We start from the raw sequence: 19945 nt of genomic DNA on the forward strand, positions 1-19945 counted from the left end.
TACTCATCATTATGTTTGTCTGAAACAAATCCCTCTAAATCCTAAATATTTAAATACTCATAGATCAATGACATAAATGTATGAAGCAGTTAAGTAGTTAAGCTTTCAATCACTTTTGAAAATGATTTTCCAAATGAACTCTTTCTATAGAAATAGTAAAGTATACTGAGACCTATGACAAGATTTCTGGAAATAAACAAGAAAGGTTCAACCCAATGCCAGGATGTGATCAGACTGTGGAAGAAGGAAACTCTGACAAGAACTTTCTATTGTAAATTCAAAGAACATTTGAGATTTAGCAGTTTAAAAAACTTGTTAGCAAGTGATTTCAGCCTTTGACTTGGGTCAGAGTTCATCTGCTTAGCTGTCTTTCTCTCCTAGATGAAGCCACTAAAGGAGCTAACACCAATAATGTTTTACTTTCTTTCCCATAGAAAGTACTCCTGGATCAGTGCTGGGTTTCTTTAGATAGAAAGTCCTTTTAACTAATTTGAATAATAAACTGAATCCGACTGCACTGTTTGATTGGATTTATTAGAATGTTTGTACTTGACTTGAAAAATATCTCAATTGCCTTGAGACAACATATGTTGTGAATTGGCGCCATATATATAAACTGCATTGAACAAGAATAAGAAAGTCATCACTTATCAGATCTTTAAGGTTCATAAAAGCACATTTTGGTCAATTTAACTTGAGGCAATAAGAGAGATTAATTCAATAATTACCAATCAATTAATGAATCATTCAGTCAATCAATCACTCAATTAAATAACTCAGATATTGTTTCAACTGTAAGTGCTGGAGAATTATTGACAAAATCTTGTGAAAACTCTTGCAAGATTAGAATATTTTTTATTATGCACGTGAATTGTTGTGGGAATATGAGTGCTTGCTCATCCTCATCCAAACAAACTTCTTTCTAATCTCCAGTAGAGGGTGCTGACTTGTTTGGGCCAGTGTTTTGTTTGGGTAGCCTTGACAACAGACGTGATATCTAATCTAAAACATGCCTGTCACACATGTATGTTTAGCAACTCTTCACTAATGATATCATGACCTCACAGTAGGAGGCTCCCTAGTCCATCCTGTTTGACGTGCTGGGTAAAAACACAGCAGATAAAATCTCACACAGAGTAAAACAGTTTTCACACATTGTGACAGGCCAAATATTATATTTCATTACTATAAGCAATCACTGCTGACTAACTCCTGATACGTCTAACACCCCCATGATTATTCCATCATATTTTGTTATTTCTGCTTGCATGTCCACAGTATTTACATTATTGACAAAGCAGTGGATTCTATCTTTGAGAAGCACATGGTTATCATAATTCTGACCTGACTGTAATGAAAGAAAATAGATGGATTTGTGAGTTGTGGGTAAATTTATATTGTTTAGAAAGTCTGATGTTATTGGTAGATGAAACCACCACCCTTCACAAACAGTTTTCTTTAAATTGTTAAGATTTTACCCCCAAATATAGCAGAATTTAAGAAACTCCATCACTGTCTGTTTGCCTTGTTTTCTTCAAATGCATGCATTGCTTGTGAAAATGTTCACTTTTTCTTTCTAGATTACCAGTTTTAGGATGGTTTAATCAAGGCACAAGTGTGGGGTTTGCATGTTTTACTTGAGTATTTTTCTCCAAAAACATGCATGTTGGGTTCATTGGACACTCTACGTTGTTTTAAGAAGTGGATGAGCCTGTTTCAGGCATCAGAAGAGCCAGCAGGTCAACTTTAGCTAAAATCAAATAGAAAAAGTAAGAACAAGAGATTTTCTGTAGTTGCAATAACGGCAGTCAGTTGCAACATCATCTTATAGACGACAAAAGATTTTTTATATCTTTTTAAAAAAGACTAAACTAGGAAGAAAATTAGGAGAAAACAAAGTGGTTAAATGTTTTACTTCTTATTCTTAATCACAATATTCAGTAGTCACATATTATGTCCATGTCTAACATTATCAAATCATTCACCTTATAATCATCATAATTTATATTTCACACCATGTTTGTTTTCACTTTTCTACACTCTTTCTTTGTGAGTAACAGATCTTTAACTGATGAGTATTTTGGATGCAGGAAAGTAAACGAGGGTTATAACATTTTGTAGCGTTTGATTGTTTCTGCTGATGGTGATTAGGAATGTTTTGTAAAATATTTTGTATGAAAATATAAGCTACAAGTTAAGATTATTTTAAAATATATTTCCTGAAATATATTTTTAGATGTCTCTGCGATGGTGACCTGTTCAGGGTGTACCCTGCTGGAGATAAGCACCAGCTCCCCTGTGACCAACTATAGAATAAGTGGTAGAAAAGATGAATAAATGAATAAAAAAAACCTGTTGTTTCAATTATTAACAGACAACAACAGCGAGTTTTTCCCTCAGTTTGTCTTTCATTCATGCGGGCACAAACATGACCACACGGTAGCTGAAATGTAAAAGTGGAAATCCTCTGATGTATCATGAAGTCTCAGTTCAGAGGATCACATAAAGCGATGTTTTATTCACACTGTTTTTTAGTGTTAAACAGCCTGAATAATGTTTACAAGAATATTTCGGGGTTTACAAATTACCAATACATTTAAACGATCATTCCTCAAGTTAGTTCAAGTATCACAACTGTTTTACGGCAATATTTATTTTTAAAAGGCTTTATTGCTTCTACTTCACAGTAAAACACTTTTATTTGTCAAGTTCCTACAGATGTATTGCCAACACTACAAGCATTACATTTGTGAATTTAACCACTAAACTGGTTAAATTATGTTTCACTGTTACAGGTTTACTCAAACACTAACATCTAACAAATGGCTGTTGAGTGTAATTATCCCTTTATAGTAAAAATAAATTACTTTTATCACAAGGAGGACATAAAAAAGTACATCTGATTGTGATTTACATTCTGGTTGAACTTTTAGGGAAAAAAAAAAAACAAGAAGCGAAGATAGAGTGATTTATTGCTTCTAACAAAAAAATTGGGTCTGTTTGTATTATGGTGGTTTATCCTAACAGCGGGCATGCTTCAGGGTTTTTTCTTCAGCGTATCTAGCTTTTCTCCTTTTCTGTGGACATCCTCCCATCGTGCCACGCTTCCCGGGTGTTCTTCAGGGCCTTGGTCCTTTTGGGATCCACCACCACATAGTCCACACGTCTGCGATCTCCTCGTGCTCGTTCATCACCTGCTCCACTTTGCTCGTTGCTGCTGGTTCCACCTTCTGCTGTGGAACGTTTCTTAACATGCACAGACACACAGACACAGAGAACTTTCATCTTTTTATATTGTTTTCATTTGTATCGTGCAAGAAGCTTCAGGCAAATTTTAGATACATTTAGACAGTTGGTGATTTGATGCCCTCTAGTGGACAACTTCCACCATGTAAGAAAAATCTGATTTGAGATGACCAGTTTTTTTTTTTTCCAATTCATGAATTGCGCACAAATTTCCAGATCACTTTTCTTATTATTGTGAAATAATAGAACTTTTTTTACATGTCTTGATGACGTCAAACGTCCCGTATGGAGGTCCAGGTCCAGATACTCCACCTGTTTTTCAGCTTTGGCTCTTTGTAGTAATGGACTACTGACTCCACCCTCGGAGACCCGGTGGAGCATCATCCTTAGAGACTGCAAACAAGCACATTCAGATTTTAATAAAACAGTAGACATAAAAATAAGCAAATTAGGATCAAAGATGTGAAAAGGATAAAATGAACTGGAAAGAGGTCATATAGATGGTACCATGTGAGATAAAAGTAGAAAACAGATGAGGATGAAAGAATATAGAAGGTGTTTTACCTGCTCCCCAGTGCTATGACTGAGGTTGGAGGTCATCATGGTTACGTAGCTTTCGTCAGGGTCATCAGAATCCGAGGAAGCGGACAAGCTTTGAGCAGAGCTCGGCCTAAGTGACCCACAAGTGGATGGACTGAGATCAAAACAAAAAAAGAATTACTTCTAAAGTAATTTGTCTCTGTCCAAAGTTTTACTTTTAATTAACTTATTTCTAAAGACTTAATTGCTTTTATTTTTAACCAAAAAGTTATCTATATCTGGCTACTTCACATCCACTTCATTGCTACAGGTATTTTCAGTTATAACATATTGTAATACTTTGGTATGACCACAAGATGGGAGCAGAGAGCAACACAGCTAAGGCCTCTCAATATGTTTCTAAGAAAAATCACAATTACTGTTGAATATATATATTTTTTCATGCTTTAGCAAAACATTGTCTTTCTGACATCAAGTTACCCTCGAGTGAATGTTCGGGTGACAGGTGAGCGAACAGGAGGCGGGACCTCCTGCCAGTCGTGAGAAACTGGAGTGATTTCCAGAGGAGCTGGTTTTACTGGAATATAAGTGAAAAAAATTTTTAAAAAAATTATAAAACTGTAAAAACATTGTAAGGTAAATAAGTGTGGTTAATTGGTTCATGTAGGTCATTTTGTGACAAAGTGTCTGATTCAGGACAATGATGAGTCAGCCTACAGAACCCCCCACCCACCCACACGTTTCAAACTTCTACTATCCTCAGTAACATCACAGTCTGGTCGAGTTCAGCAACAAAACAGGAAAGGTCCAGACTGTAACAAACAATCAGGTCTGGAGACAGAATAAAAACATGCTCATGCAAATTCATTTCCAAACCATGGCAATCGGATTTTTTTTGTTTTTTTTTCTTTGCAACCAGAAATATTTCCAAACAGCTAAAATGATCTTTCCTGTAAGCCAGTTTCATTCCTTCTGCCAACAAACTGGCAGTGGCAGCTAAATGTTAGGAAACTCTAATCCCTCTGGTCCTTTCTCTGGAATCTCATTTAAGGGCCATAAGCTCTAAAGCTCCAAAGAAAATGCAACATTTTTAGTGCTTGCAGAAACAACAAAAACATTAATGTTTGTGTGGTTTTAATGTTTGATTTTAATGTTTCCATAAGCTGGACCTTTATGTTTGCATGTGTGCTGGAGTCAGAACGTTTTCTGCTGCTTTGTCAGGTAAACTAGCCAGAGGTAAATAATTAATATCAAAAGAGGCAAATGGGAACAGGAGAAGCACGAAATGACCGAGTCACATGGGAAGGAAAAAACTATGAACTGATTCATAGTGTTTCAGAATGGCTTACTGTGTATATGGTTGAATAGTAACCAGTAATTTTCTGTCTCTTGAAAAGAATGGATTCTAAACTGAGCAAAGGTTACACCAACAATAATTAAGATGAAATAATGTTAATATCTGTCCGTCTGTCTATAGCCAGATAGTTTTGCAGAATAAAAGTTTGTACCTTTTATTTTATGTGTAGCCTCTGCAGGGCTCTGATTGCTGTTTTTCTCCACAGCTTGACTGGCACAAACGTCTGCAAGAATACACAATTTTAATTAGAAAATAGCATTAGGATTTCCTTTTTAACAAATCAGCTGTTTAATGCAAGAAGAAAGACAAGGGAAGTTATTTACATAGTGCCTTTCATACAAGGCAAATGACATCGAGGAAAGACAGAAAGAAAATAACAAAGCTTAAAAGCATTATAAACAACTATACTGTTTGTAAATAATATTGAACTGAAATATGCCTTTAGTCTATCTAGTTAGGTTTTGTGTGTTTATGTGCAACAAGATATTTACAAATGCCGAAATAAGATAATACTGAACTATGCATTCCAGAGACGCTTTGCTGCATTTCAACCAAGGATGTCTTCTGCATACTGAGGCAGCAGGACCAATTCACCAACCTGCTTTCTTATTTTTGTTTTGGCAATGAATGTAAAGTTCAATGACTTTATGTCACATTATAAGAAAAATGTCAAAGTAACCCATTTAACCATAGTCATAATGTTAAAATTTGGTCTTTGGCCAAAGATGTTCTTTGTTTTATGGAGAGCACCTGTCACTTTCTGTATCATAAATCTGCCTTTGCCTTGGTTCAAATGCTTCAGTGCATCATGAAGCTTCATCTGACCATCGAGATCTCCCCGTGTAACAAGGATCCCCTGACCTTTCCGTTGTGGTTTCAGGTTGCGGTGGATTGGAGGAGGCACAACTTCGCCTACACTGGTGTTTATTGTATTCCTCCGCAGTGGTGGTGTAGAGGGAATGACTGGAGTCATTGTGGAATTACGAAAACCCATATGGGCAGGTGGAGGCACTTGCCTCCCTAGCAATGCTAGGTCACCTGTGGTAGGAATGGGATAAGCAGGAAGGGTGGAAGTCAATGGGGTCATTGGAACGTAGTTGCCATCTTGGCGCTCAGCAATGGCATCTGATGGACCTCCTGGGTGTACCCTAGACGAAGAGAAGAATAATTTGGAGATTAAAATGAGAGAATTATACATTTTCTGCAAAAAGTTTTCCAACCAGGGTAGGGTCTATAGCTGAACCTCATTTTTAGTGTTACACCAACCCCTACTAAAGAGTTTAAAGATTCATAGTTATAGGTAGCAAAATATTTTGTGATACCCATTCTACAACAACGGTGGTACATGGAAATAGCATCGTAACAAACAATTACACTTATAACTTTATTGGTATTTCTTGCTTATTGACAACCGAAACATATGTGCTGTGCTAACTACAGACAATGGTTTGAATGGCATCAATTTAAAACAAATGATTGAGTTACATTTATCTCACAGGAATTGTTAGAGGCTCCAGTAAATCTAAAACACCAGTGTTAGATTGTGAGATTATCTTGCAGCAATGGAAGATTAATTTATTCGGACACATGTTTACCAGATTGGGGTTAGTATCTTACCTGGAGGAAATAACAGTTAACTCAGATTAGTGAAAAGAGGAAGACTTGAAATGGGAGCTATGGTGAAAGCTGCACTTTCCAAAAGGATTGAAAATGTATCTTTCTTTGTTCAACAAATGTTATGTATTTATTTTATTCTCAATGAGTACCTTGTGGATTTATTAATTTAGTTACGATTTTAAATCAAACATCACTGCATACACAATTCCAGGACTCTATATAATTCATCTGACATCTGTCTGCTTTAGTTAAACCATTAAATGCTCAACAGACAGCTACTTTCCACAATAAGCATCAATTGAAACAAGAAATTCTAATAGAAAAAAGTTTTAAAATGCTTTCCAAACCTCAGCAGTTCATCAAAGCAACATGACGAAGTGTTTTAATACTGACTCACCTTGATGCAACCGGTGGCTCATTGGTGGCAGCGCTCATAGGAACATAGTTTTCACCCACGTCGTCATCTTCAGAACAAACGCTGCCCAGAGGCACCATGCCTTTATTAAACTGGGTAAAAAGCAAGACCAGGAGGGAAAATGACTTAAAGATGAGCAATGAAGTAAACAATTAGATCATTTGAAGGTGCTAACTCACAAAGTAGGTATTGAAGCTCTCGCTGAACTCAAACACGCTGGCCCTGTCAGACTGAGACCGACGAAGGAATATCGACTCGCTACCTGAAACACAGACATTAACTATCTGAAACTTGCATCTTACATCATTTTCCTTATATCAATGTAAAAATATCCCATATTAAGTGAAACAATTTAGAATAAAAGGCTAAAAACAGAGTCTTTTCATGGGTGTATTGTTTGGAGCTTTGCACACATTTTTAAAGAGGAAACCAAGCCTGACGAGATGTGAATGTAGATGGGGCAGAGAGGCTGGAAAAACCAAGCTGTGTTTGATTTCAAGTTCATGCTTGTCTCTAGGTTTCAGTTGTGAACATCCTCCTTATTTCAGTTTCTAAGCTGACTCTTCATAGAGAAACAACAGTTATTGCAAAAACAATTAACACTGAAAGCATTTCTACACAAAAACATCTTTGTTTCAGGGAAGCTCTCATCTTCTTAATAACTGCAGTTCTGATGAAATTACAATGAACACAAGCAGGGGTTGTTTCACTAAGCATAAAATCCATGAGCCCTGCCACTTGAGAAAAATAAAGCTTCTTAAAAGTAGTCTTCTAAACTCTTATGAGGTACAGAGGTCACTCTTGGCAGTGATTCTAGCACAATTTACTTTCACCAACTCAGTTTAAATGCTGATCAGTACAGCTTCTCCTAAAACACCATGTTGTGGATTAGTCTGTTTAGATTATATAAAACATGCATTTATATTTTAACTTATTTTATTCTATATTGTGCACAAGGGAGAGCTGCTTCCAACAACAAATCTTTCGACAACTTATGTAATCTACACGAGACTTAATTTTCACAAATTGAATTCAGAAAACAAAACAAAGCAAAATGGAACATTGTAGGTTTAGAATTAAATATAACTTTAACAGTTTTTAGGCATTTTAACTTTACCATGGCAATGACAAACTCTTCGCAGCTACAACAGGTTCCAGTTTTCTGGGAAGGCTGGTAGCGAGGTTAGGAGTGTTTCTAGGAAGTTTTGTATTCTTGCAATTGTGAGGTTAGACACTGATGTTGTCTGAAGCCAGAGATGCTCCATCAGGTTGAGGTCAGTACTCTGTGCAGGCCAGTCAAGTTCTTCCAAGGCTTTGTGCCCTTGTGGGCAGTCATGTTGGAATAGAAAATGGCCGTCCCCAAATTGTTCCCACAAAGCTGTGAGCATGGAATTGTCCAAAATATATTGGTATGCTGCAGCAATAAGAGTTTCTTTCACTTGAGGAAATTAGTTGAGACCAACTCCTGAAAGTTAGCCCCAAACCATAATTGCCTCTGCACCAATATTTAAACTTGATACAATTTACAAAGGTAAGGGTTGTTCTCCTGGCAACTGCCAAACCCAGATTCCTGCAGTTGATTGTGTGCTTCACACCACTGCATTTGGTTGTAAGTCTGACTGTTAGCAAACAACAAAAAACAAGCAAGAAAGGTAACCTTCTAGAAAGTTGTATTACTTGTCTGTGCATATTTAAATTATGACGCCTTCACCTTTCATCAGTTGTCCTCGGTTAATGGATTCATCTCTCCTCGCCGGTTCTGAGTTGGCTCTTGGTAGTGTGGCAGGCCCAGTGGAGCTGTCTCCATGTGGTGTGACAGCAGAGGGCTTGGGTGGCCGAGGGGGAGGAGGAGTCGGGATGGTGGTGTGGAGCTCAGCCTGAGTTAGCAAGTCCACACTAGGTGTAGAAGAAGGGCGGCGTGCGTGGGAGGGCTGTGGAGTGGATGCAGGACGGGGGATTTGGTATCCGCTTGTGGTACTTAAAGGATGCATGTTGGAGATGGGGTGGTTATCGTCACTCAGTGGTACAGCCACTGGACGCAGGTGGAAATCTAATGAGTGTTTTCTGGGATGAGGGGAGGGGTGGCAGTGAGGTCTGGCGGTTCGTTTCTGGTAGTCAGAAGTCATGCTGGCATCCAGGGACTGGCTGAGGGGGCTCGTCATCGCAGCCACTGTCCAAGGAGCCGTCCTGCAGCCGGAACTGGATGAAGGTGGGAGGTTGTTAGGAGGAAGGGAAGGAGAGGAGGAGCACGAAGAGGAAGAAGAGGTGGCCGAGGGAGGAGGGTAGAGGTTGTCATTGTAGTCTGTCTCAAGAGAGGTGGATGAACCCAAAGGAGGCCTTAAAATAAAGATACAAATATCTGAGTTATTTTACAGTTGGTTTACATTTTAAATCACATTGACATTTTTCCCTCTATTGAATGTTCTAGGGCAACAAATGCAACCGCAAAAAAATGGATATTTTCGCCGAAGGAGGCAAACAATCTCGAGAGTGTTTTAATGACTAACTGTACCCTGATGTTGAGTGAAGTCAACCCTATCAGAAAGATGTGGGTGTGATCCATGTTGAGCTTCTAATCCCTCTCTCTAAGATGCAACGCGTCCAAACCTGAAACTCTGTTAGTTCCTTTGTATCTGATGCTTTTATTCAGGATGAATGTTTTAGTATGTGTTCAAACATCGATGTGTCTCAGAAATAAACAGTTTATCTTCAGTAAAACTCATGATTCGCAAATGTTGTTAAAGACTTATTTGCTAATCCTTTTGTTTATTCGTTGTTTTATTATTTGTACTGGATGAGTTCAGAATTACTTAAGTTTTAGTGTATTTTACCAAATGTTGAGATGTATAACTTTGTAAAGATTCCTATCTTGCACAGTTATATGATTATTAGTGCTTAATTTACTCATTAAAGGTCAATTAGGGTCAAATTGTAAAGGTTTTCAGATAATAGAAAAAAGTTTTATTTTATTTAGTTCTGTTGGTTGTTTACCTGCTGTGACTCTGGCAGTTTGATAGCCAAAGGTAGTCATCCTCTGCACTGCTCTCCTGCTCCGGATGACGCACACCCACAGGGTCATACGGGGGTGGGATGGACCCTGTTACCATGGAGATAGTGGGTGTGCCTCTAGTTGTGGTCACACAGGTGGAGATAGAGCTGGAGCCTAATGGTCTTTCTGAAACTAAAAAAAAAAGAAAGCCACTTTAAGTTTGAATGAACCAAAAATATACACTGAAGAATATAATATTCAACCAGAGAAATGTTGCTACTTTTGTAAACCAAAGAACCTGTTTGACAAGAAACAATCCCCCCCTGAGGAAGGAGATGATTATGATGATGATGGTTTGCTGTTATCTTAATTTGAATAAACTGACAAACTCAGTCTTTCTTTCAGATTATTGTGTTGCTTTTCTGTTGAGTACACATATGACAAGCCAACACATTCTCACCAACCATAATGTTGTGTGAAATCGACATTTAATTACATCTTTATTTGGTACACCTGTTCAATTGCTTGTTATTAGTGGAGTGTCTAGTTGTGGTGAAGCACATAAAAATAGGAAAAAAAGGGCATTTAAGAGAGAATGTATTTCTGTCCCACCTCATTTAATGCTACAGTCTCTTCTGTTATGTTTAATTTATTGCCCTATCTTGATGTTTGTGAAAATCATGCAGATGGTGGTATCAATATTGGTTGGTGTGTTTTTATTCATTTGTTCATAAATCAACTGTGTTTTTTAAAGGCATTGTTTTTTATGCACTGAATGTAGGATCACCTTCAGACAGGGATCGTCAACCACTGATTATGAACTTGAACTGTTTCAGGACTGTCTCACCATTTAGCTAATATCTAATGTATTCAATAAATCTACACCCTCATATAATAAAAATCTATGTATGTATTTTATTTCATCAGCCCGTGTTGGCTCAATGAGGCAGTGCAATGTTTTCAAAAAAGACATCGACTAATCTCTAGTTAAAATTGTAACTTGTTCAAATCCATTTTAATTAAAAAGACTGCTAAAAGTAATAACTTTGCATAATATGATTTAAGGAATCACTGTTTCAATACAGATATAAAGATCCCCATGTTCAAGGTACTGTGTGATGCAAAGCTGGTGTACTACTGATATATTTTACTTTAAATATCATACTTTGCACTTATCTGAGTCACTGACACACAACCCAAAGGACCTTTCGTCCATATTTTTCTCTACATGTTCTCTCTTTTCTCCTCCTACCAGTTTTCACACTGACTCAAACGCAGCCCACACAGGCAAACTAAATGCAAGTCAAAATGCAGTGAAAGGGACATTTTGGATTTGGCTTATTTTTGTCATACCATTATCAGTAGGGTTGAAGCCACAAAGGAGGCAGATGGATGTCACCCAGCGGTTCATGTCCTCCTCAGACTCGGCTACCAGGTACCAGGTCCTCTCCTCAGTTCTTAGGTCGAAAACAAAGCTGCTCTCCAGCTCCTTCTTTGTGAAGGAAAGGCCAGCATCGACCTCGAGGAAAAAATGGGAAAATGGGGAGAGTCAGATTTCTGAATGTCTGGTAAACCATTTAAAGAATATCAAACTCTTCCCCTGATGGGCCATTCAAAATATGCTACTGCAAAAAATCCTAAGCCATCCTATTATTGCATATATTTCTTTTAAGCAGACATACTCTTGTAAATGAGTCTAGATCAATAGTTTTTAGGCTTTCTGAATGCCTGTCAAAGTTTTTCCTTGTACTTTGGCTGCTTTTAGTTTTTTTCTCAAGGAATTTTTAGTTTACCAAGATCTTCTTTTTGTTTATTTTGTTTACTTAGGGTGAAGTAAAAGATATCTCATAAAAGGATCCTAAACTAAATGGATGAATCATTGTAGTATTTACACTAACAACTTATTGTTACAACCAATTTAAAATGGGCTCTTTTGGCACTCGGTTGCTAGTTCCTGCCAAAAAAACACATTTTTACCTGTTGCTATAGTTTACTTTTGATAAACATAAATGACTATTTTAGCACCAAAAAATGATTTCCACAGAGCTTTTAGTTCATATTTTTCCATATTGTAAATGTTAAACTGAGGAATGATGGATGTGTCAGGTCAATTGTCAGGTCTTTGCAGGATGTTTTTCTTTTTCTAAAAGAAACAGCTTTCAGATATTGTGCCAGTTGTTCTTTAGAAATAACATTTCCTATTTTTACTCTATATACATAAACTAACCAGCCCCTTTATTTAGGTACCAACTTGGATTCATTTTTGTCTTCAGAGCAGCTTTGATTCTTTGTGGCATAGATTCAACAAGGGGTCAGAAACATCCCTTAAAGACTTTGATCCATATTAATATGATAACATCAGGCAGTTCTTAATCATGCTTTGGTGTGTTTACCTGTTCACACAGATTCAAGTTGATGGTGCCAATTGGCCGTCGGGAATGCTGGTTCTTATAGTACTGCAGAATGTCTGGTTCTCCACTTAGTCGACCACTACGCAGGACAAACCAACGTCGTTTCCATGCCTGGAAAAAACAGTCATTATACAGATATAGTAATTGGTTTTTTTCATATAATACAAAATAAACACAAATATCAGCATAAAACTTCAGCTCTTGAGTAAAGAGGCTTCTAGACCAGGGGTTTAGTAGTTTTAAGTTTTTTGTTGAATAATTGCATTGAAGTTGCACAACAGAATGACTCTCAAAATACCAGTAATAGATTTTGGATCTATTTTTCTTGTCATTAGGTTAGAACTATGTGTTTTTTGTTACACCATTTTCCACAACATCCTATAGAAGAACATGCATCTGTCCTCTTTTTGCAAAAGTTTTATGTTTTTCTTAAAAATTACAACAGATTTCTTATAGTAGATATATAGTAGATACTGGTTGTCTTTATTCAAGAGGTGGTGTGACATTAGCACCTCTGAGCTGGTTTTATTTAGCTCGGCTGAGGGGAAATGGCTCTATGGATTGTTTTGCCCGGTTTCTAGACTTTTATTTTGGACTTGGATCTCCATACACGTGAAAGTGAGCTACTGATTGTACGATGAGATTATGCTTGTTTCTTCACTATCTCTCCCACCCACATCACTATTTTGACTGAACTCTGTGCTGTCCTCATGCCCAAGGTTTAATGGCCCAGTAAGCAAATATGTTAACTAAACATGGCACAGATGTAGAGAACTGTTCAGTGTCTAACACTGTTCTCTGGATGTTGTCATCATGCAACAAGCATAATGGGTATGGACCATCTTTCCCCACGAGAGAGCCGCAGGATGACTCCTCATATTTTAGACATGACTCACAACCTGTAAGTATGTGAGTGTGTGTTTGTTGAGTGTTAGCGTGTAGGTAGAGGGCCAAAGACACATCATAAGTATTTAAACGTGTGAAGCAGAGCATGGAGAAACATTTTAACGTGAATTTGCAGTTTGCAGAATCTTTTTCCACATCTAAGTATTCTTGAGAAATAAAAAGCCTCAGAATGGTGCTTCTGTTTATTTGTGTTAAGGTGAAGATTCTGTGTGTGTGGAAACGAATTTCCACTAATCTCATCCGCGCCAATCAGCGTTTCTCAACAAAACCAGCTGGGGTCTAAAGGACTAAAGACTCAGCAGTCATTCTGGTCCATGTTTATGTGGTCCAAGTGTTCGCCAATTAGGCACTGTGAGGCACATTCTTTCTCTCCAAACACAGACAGGAAGAGGAAGTAGCTGAACAGGAAATGCTGGTAAGAGATGGCAGTGGAAGTGCCTGTTTATTCACTTTTCCCTTCAGTCCGTTTGATAATAGCTTGTCGTTAGACTGCAGGCCGAATGAAAGCAGCAGGGTGGCTTTGGCTTGTATGAAAACATTTTTCTGCACCTTCAAAGAAAGCAACCTTTGAACCATAGCTATTTTGATCCAGTGTTTTTTTTTTTTTTAAGCTTGAGTTACTTTGACTGTGCCAGACATTAATTGACACACTAGTAAAGGCTTGGACAGACCTTTTAAAATAAGTTAATCTTTAATTGCAGTAGTAAAATCTGAATGTAAAAATTAGAAAGTAACATTCATTTGAGTATCCAAATAAAATAATAAAAAAATGTTCAGGGTGAGATTACACTAATTTGAGGCTTTTTTTAGGAGGCTAATAGCTATGCCACAAAAGCTACCTCCCTAAAAACAGGAAAGAAAAAAAAAACAATTGGGGGGTGGCCTTTGGTTTCACCTACCAAACATAATGCAGCCGTGATTCTTCTCCCCAGGCAGTTTCACAACCATTAACATGTGACCAAACATTTCACTCCCTGGTCTTTTTGCCAATCAACTCAGATTAGTCTTCACCTCAAGCAACCTCCAGGATGAACTGGATGGGCCAATGAATTATGCAACTGCAACAATATTTTTGGTATCACTGTCTCAACTATGACTTATACCCTTAAAACTTACAACCTCTAATTAGAAGAGAAGGTCTTTAAGGTGAGAGGAGTAATAATCCTTAGGAAACAAAGCAGGAAGTCCTGTTTTTCTCATTTTGATCCATAATTCTAAAGCCACGTATTTTTAATATTGCTGCTTTTATTTCCTGCACTGATTTTTGGTTATTTTTTATATTCTAGCACCTAATTCAATAAATTGTTCTTATCATAAGAACCAAAGGTTGAAACAAACATCTCAGTCTGCAACAGTTGGCCAATGGTTTGTTGGTTTTGGAAAATAAACTAAATAGCATGCAACTAAATATTACATTTAATCATTGGTAAAACAAGAAGCTGTAAGGTGTTTTTATCCTACCTTTTAAGCTGTTTAAAGCAAATTTTTAAAGGGAAATATCATTTACAAAGGAAGATTTGAAGGTAATAATGATAAACTCCCTTCCTGTGACAGTCTCAGGTTTCCTAATGTTTCCTCCTTTGACCTTTGAACTCAGGAAGAGGGCACAATGGATCTAAAATATTACTTCCTCCTTCCTGCCTCTAAACTAAAATTAACAGCATCTTGTGAAATCTGTGAAAATGTTCCCCCTTGTTTCCCTTTTTCAATGTATTGCTGTGTTTCAAAAACAGTACACAGGTGACCATAAAAAACCTTTTTATTGTCCTCCAGGAAGACGCTGAAATCTTTGTGGTTCGGCCTGTTTTACTAATTAGTAAAACCCAATTTAAAAAAACCGTCCCCTAACGTCTGTCATATTTCTATGTGAAGTGAAGCTGACTTTTTTTTTCTTCATTTCCCATCTACACTGCCTTGCGAAAGTATTCGTCCCCCTTGAACTTTTCAACCTTTTGCCACATTTCAGGCTTAAAATTTTTTGTGAAGAATCAACAACAAGTGGGACACAATCGTGAAGTGGAATCAAATTTATTGGGTGTGTCAAACGTTTTTAACAAATAAAAAACTGAAAAGTGGGGCGTGCAATATTATTCGGCCCCTTTACTTTCAGTGCAGCAAACTCACTCCAGAAGTTCAGTGAGGATCTCTGAATGATCCAATGTTGTCCCAAATGACTGATGATGATAAATAGAATCCACCTGTGTGTAATCAAGTCTCCGTATAAATGCACCTGCTCTGTGATAGTCTCAGGGTTCTGTTCAAAGCGCAGAGAGCATCATGAAGACCAAGGAACACACCAGGCAGGTCCGAGATACTGTTGTGGAGAAGTTTAAAGCCGGATTTGGATACAAAAAGATTTCCCAAGCTTTTAACATCCCAAGGAGCACTGTGCAAGCAATCATATTGAAATGGAAGGAGTATCAGACCACTGCAAATCTACCAAGACCCGGCCGTCCCTCTAAACTTTCATCTCGAACAAGGTGAAGACTGATCAGAGATGCAGCCAAGAGGCCCATGATCACTCTGGATGAACTGCAGAGATCTACAGCTGAGGTGGGAGAGTCTGTCCATAGGACAACAATCAGTCGTACACTGCACAAATCTGGCCTTTATGGAAGAGTGGCAAGAAGAAAGCCATTTCTCAAAGATATCCATAAAAAGTCTTGTTTAAAGTTTGCCACAAGCCACCTGGGAGACACACCAAACATGTGGAAGAAGGTGCTCTGGTCAGATGAAACCAAAATCCAACTGTTTGGCCACAATGCAAAACGATATGTTTGGCGTAAAAGCAACACAACTCATCACCCTGAACACACCATCCCCACTGTCAAACATGGTGGTGGCAGCATCATGGTTTGGGCCTGCTTTTCATCAGCAGGGACAGGGAAGATGGTCAACATTGATGGGAAGATGGATGGGGCCAAATACAGGACCATTCTGGAAGAAAACCTGTTGGAGTCTACAAGAGACTTGAGACTGGAATGGAGATTTATCTTCCAACAAGACAATGATCCAAAACATGAAGCCAAATCTACAATGGAATGGTTCACAAATAAACGTATCCAGGTGTTGGAATGGCCTAGTCAAAGTCCAGACCTGAATCCAATCCAGAATCTGTGGAAAGAGCTGAAGACTGCTGTTCACGAACGCTCTCCATCCAACCTCACTGAGCTCCAGCTGTTTTTCAAGGAAGAATGGACAAGAATTTCAGTCTCTTGATGCAAAACTGATAGAGACAAACCCCAAGAGACTTGCAGCTGTAATTGCAGCAAAGGGTGGCGCTACAAAGTATTAACGCAAGGGGGCCGAATAATATTGCACGCCCCACTTTTCAGTTTTTTATTTGTTAAAAAAGTTTGACACATCCAATAAATTTCATTCTTCTTCACGATTGTGTCCCACTTGTTGCTGATTCTTCACAATAAATTTGAATTTTATATCTTTATGTTTGAAGCCTGAAATGTGGCAAAAGGTTGAGAAGTTCAAGGGGGCCGAATACTTTTGCAAGGCACTGTATGTATTTATTGTTCAATAAAGTTTCAGAAATTACAAACTGCTCACTGGTGCAATGCTGCAATGTATTTATTACAGCCTAATACATACATACACAGGACCACGCTGTCTAGATCAGTGGAAGGATGGGCGACCCATTCTGAATATCCAAATCAAGATTGACGTCACGTTGGTTTTGGATCTTATCAGACCCATCTCAAGTTGCTTTAAATGGATCTAAGTGGCTCTAATGTTGAGAGCTGTTTGGGCCACAGTTGTTTATATAAAAAGTTATATCTGACCACACTGTATGAGGTTTAAAAAGAACCTTGTACAGCGTATGCAATGCACGGCATTGGCAGATTTTCATTGTTTTTATGGCCCTCGTGGGCGTGCCGGCGACACATTTGCAAATGTAGTCAGGGTTACAAAATTTCCCTTGTCCTTCTTAGTGTTTCTGTTGGGGGCTGTGTGTTTCTAAATCTGTTAAATCTTTAAGAGAGGCCCTCTTTTTCCTGGGAGGCCCAGCTGAGAGCGATTAGTTATTACATAACACACAAGCACACACAGAGGTTTCAACAGAGCAGGGAGTCAGACGAGGAACGCGGCGGGAACTTTAACTTATTCTTAACATGAACACATGAATGCTGCTGCTGCCATTATAGTGTGTATATTTGATCATGTTTTGACAATGGGAACTCAGCTGGACAGTGTTTGTTTATGCGCACACTAGTCTGTATATACCACCATGTAAATGACCGAAGTCCCTTCTACCTTCTTTTCTTTGTTTTCCCCTAACGAACCCAATCTGCCATGAATATATTTGATTTAAAAGGTGAGATAGAATAAAAATTCTCCTCAGAATTTGTTCATTTAAAAAAAATAAATTCTGCATTGAATGTTTATTTTAATAATGCCAGTTGATTTATGGCTTAGTATATTAAGCAGTGAGCTCAACTTCTCAACTTAAAAACTTGTATTTTGATATTTTACAAAATGGTTCTGCTCTTATATCATCCAGTGCATATATTTCAAAATGTCATTATTCCTCCCTGACTTTCTACACACACTGTCTGAGAAAGGAAAGCATATGACAATAGAAGGTGAAGAGAAAGTCCAATGAATGAATGAAAGAGAAAGAATTTGAGGGGAATGGAGAAAACTGCTTGTTTCTCTGAAAATACAAAGATTATGAGAAAACATGGAAAGGAGAAATGAGATTAGCTCAACTCACTGGCAAGGCATGTCAGAAATGTGGTGTGTGTGAAGCCTCTGCTGCTGCTGCTTTAGTGGAAAGTGGGTCCAGCTGCTGCCCGACAAAAGCAGCCTGCGGTAATTTAGATTCTTTTTTAAACAGCTTATGTGTCTCCTTCATGTTCTAGAGAAGAAAAAACTGAGCTGATCTGCGTTTTTTTGTATTCACTCAAGTTATGAAGCCATTCTGTATTTGCTTAAGAGCTTTTTCAACCAGTGATTTTTTACCTGTGAATAAGAAAATATTAGGAAAAACGAAATGTGTGTAAAAAGTTTTCCTTACTTGCTTTGATCAGCATTTAACATGGCTTTATTGAAGATCCACAGACTAAAGTAAAGTTTAAGTAAAGCATTGCTGCTTGCTGTCCTGCAGCTGATAAATGTGCGTAATGTTTAATAGCTTTACAACTAGGACTTTAGGAAATGACTCCTTGTGTCAACACTGATGACACACAGAGATAGCTTCAGAATTTAATTAAGAAAATACTCAGGAGAGCATCCATGAGCAATAATCTTTGGCCAGATTAGATACCTGATTTAAAATGTGTATATTTTTAAAGGAAAAGTCACTCACATATCGTCGTAGCTTTTTCTCTGGAGGTGATTTTCGTAGCCAACCTTCACACACTACGTCCCCTGCTCTACTCATCCTGATGTGTGTCCAAAGAACTTTTCCTGACAGTCAAACACTCATTCAACTGGGTCCCCACACAGTGGATCAGGTGTCAAGGTAAATGAACATAAAATCTATTAATTAGGGTTCCTGGTGGTTAGAGACTCAGCTAAACAGGAGTCAATGAAGTCAGTTCGAGATCGATTCAAAGAGCCGTGAGAGAATCAGTTAGACTTCCATTCACTCCATCAAGGCTTCAGATGGTGGATTTCTCTGCAATCCAATGTGAGAACAGTTCAGCTCTAGATCACAAGAGGTTTCTGGAATGTCAGGAATTTAAATCAATTTCCAGGTCTTGTTTTTCTTTCTCCAGCAAGATCCAGCTGCATTCATTACATCCCAGCTCATCCCCACATGGCAGAGCTGCTCTGAGCCTGTCTGTCCATGGCAGAGTAAGCGAGTCACAGCTCCTCCTGAGTGGGTTTCGACTTCCCAGCAGAGTCACTCCCTCTCTCCACTCTCTGGTGTTGATAACCAAACACAAAGCCTCTGCTCTGACATTCCTTCTCTCCTCCTTTATTTTTCCACTCCTCCTCTTCTTCCTCACTCCTCCCATTCTGCCTCTGCTCTGCTAAACAGGAAACTCCCCCTATCTGCATGCATGTGGGACGAAGGACTGTTCTCATGCTAAAACAGACATTTTCAGCATGAGAACCCCTCCAATGTAAATAGCTATACAATTATAGCCCTTAAATCTGTAAAATGCGAGCAAAAGTGGCCCAGGGAAATAAGACAATAAAACTAACAGAATTCTAGGACATTTTCATTTATTTAGCTCTGTCAAGAGAAAATAAATTATATTTTAATTAGGAATTGAACAAATAAAATGTGTGTTAGTGAAATAAAAGTGATTATTTAAACAAAGTACACTAAAGTAAAAAAAATATATATTTTAGTGCATTTTTTTAGAAGACAAAATGAACATGCAAGCAATAATAAATTCATGTTTTGAAACAAAACATTTTAAAAAGCAATAGCACTTTATCAATAAAATTTTCACAAAAGCAATTATTTGTGCAGACTTAGTTCCAAATTGTTTTAATTT

The 19945-nt window shown here is 37.9% G+C and overlaps 1 protein-coding gene across 1 annotated transcript; it reads right to left on the bottom strand.

Moving 5' to 3' along the window:
- Positions 1–2650: 2650 nt before the first annotated feature.
- On the bottom strand, positions 2651–19356 carry LOC124880203 (GRB2-associated-binding protein 1-like). Its single transcript, XM_047385159.1, has 13 exons — positions 18802–19356; positions 12558–12686; positions 11518–11683; positions 10167–10356; positions 8887–9512; positions 7355–7437; positions 7158–7267; positions 6005–6291; positions 5295–5366; positions 4267–4363; positions 3811–3940; positions 3505–3639; positions 2651–3246 (listed from the first exon to the last, which is right to left on the bottom strand). The coding sequence occupies exons 1-13, from the start codon at positions 18874–18876 to the stop codon at positions 3061–3063; spliced, it is 2286 nt and encodes a 761-aa protein (XP_047241115.1). The 5' UTR covers positions 18877–19356; the 3' UTR covers positions 2651–3060.
- Between the last annotated feature and the right edge of the window lie 589 nt (positions 19357–19945).

Source organism: Girardinichthys multiradiatus, chromosome 14 (genome assembly GCF_021462225.1).
Source record: "Girardinichthys multiradiatus isolate DD_20200921_A chromosome 14, DD_fGirMul_XY1, whole genome shotgun sequence".
Taxonomy (NCBI): domain Eukaryota; kingdom Metazoa; phylum Chordata; class Actinopteri; order Cyprinodontiformes; family Goodeidae; genus Girardinichthys; species Girardinichthys multiradiatus.

Excerpts from the sequence above, each read along its gene's own strand:
- LOC124880203 (XM_047385159.1), bottom strand. The coding sequence starts at position 18,876 with ATGAGTAGAGCAGGGGACGTAGTGTGTGAAGGTTGGCTACGAAAATCA. Across the intron at positions 12,687-18,801 it reads AGAAAAAGCTACGACGATAT|GCATGGAAACGACGTTGGTT; the intron begins GTGAGTGACTTT and ends TGTTTTTTCCAG. Across the intron at positions 3,640-3,810 it reads GTCATAGCACTGGGGAGCAG|TCTCTAAGGATGATGCTCCA; the intron begins GTAAAACACCTT and ends GCTTGTTTGCAG.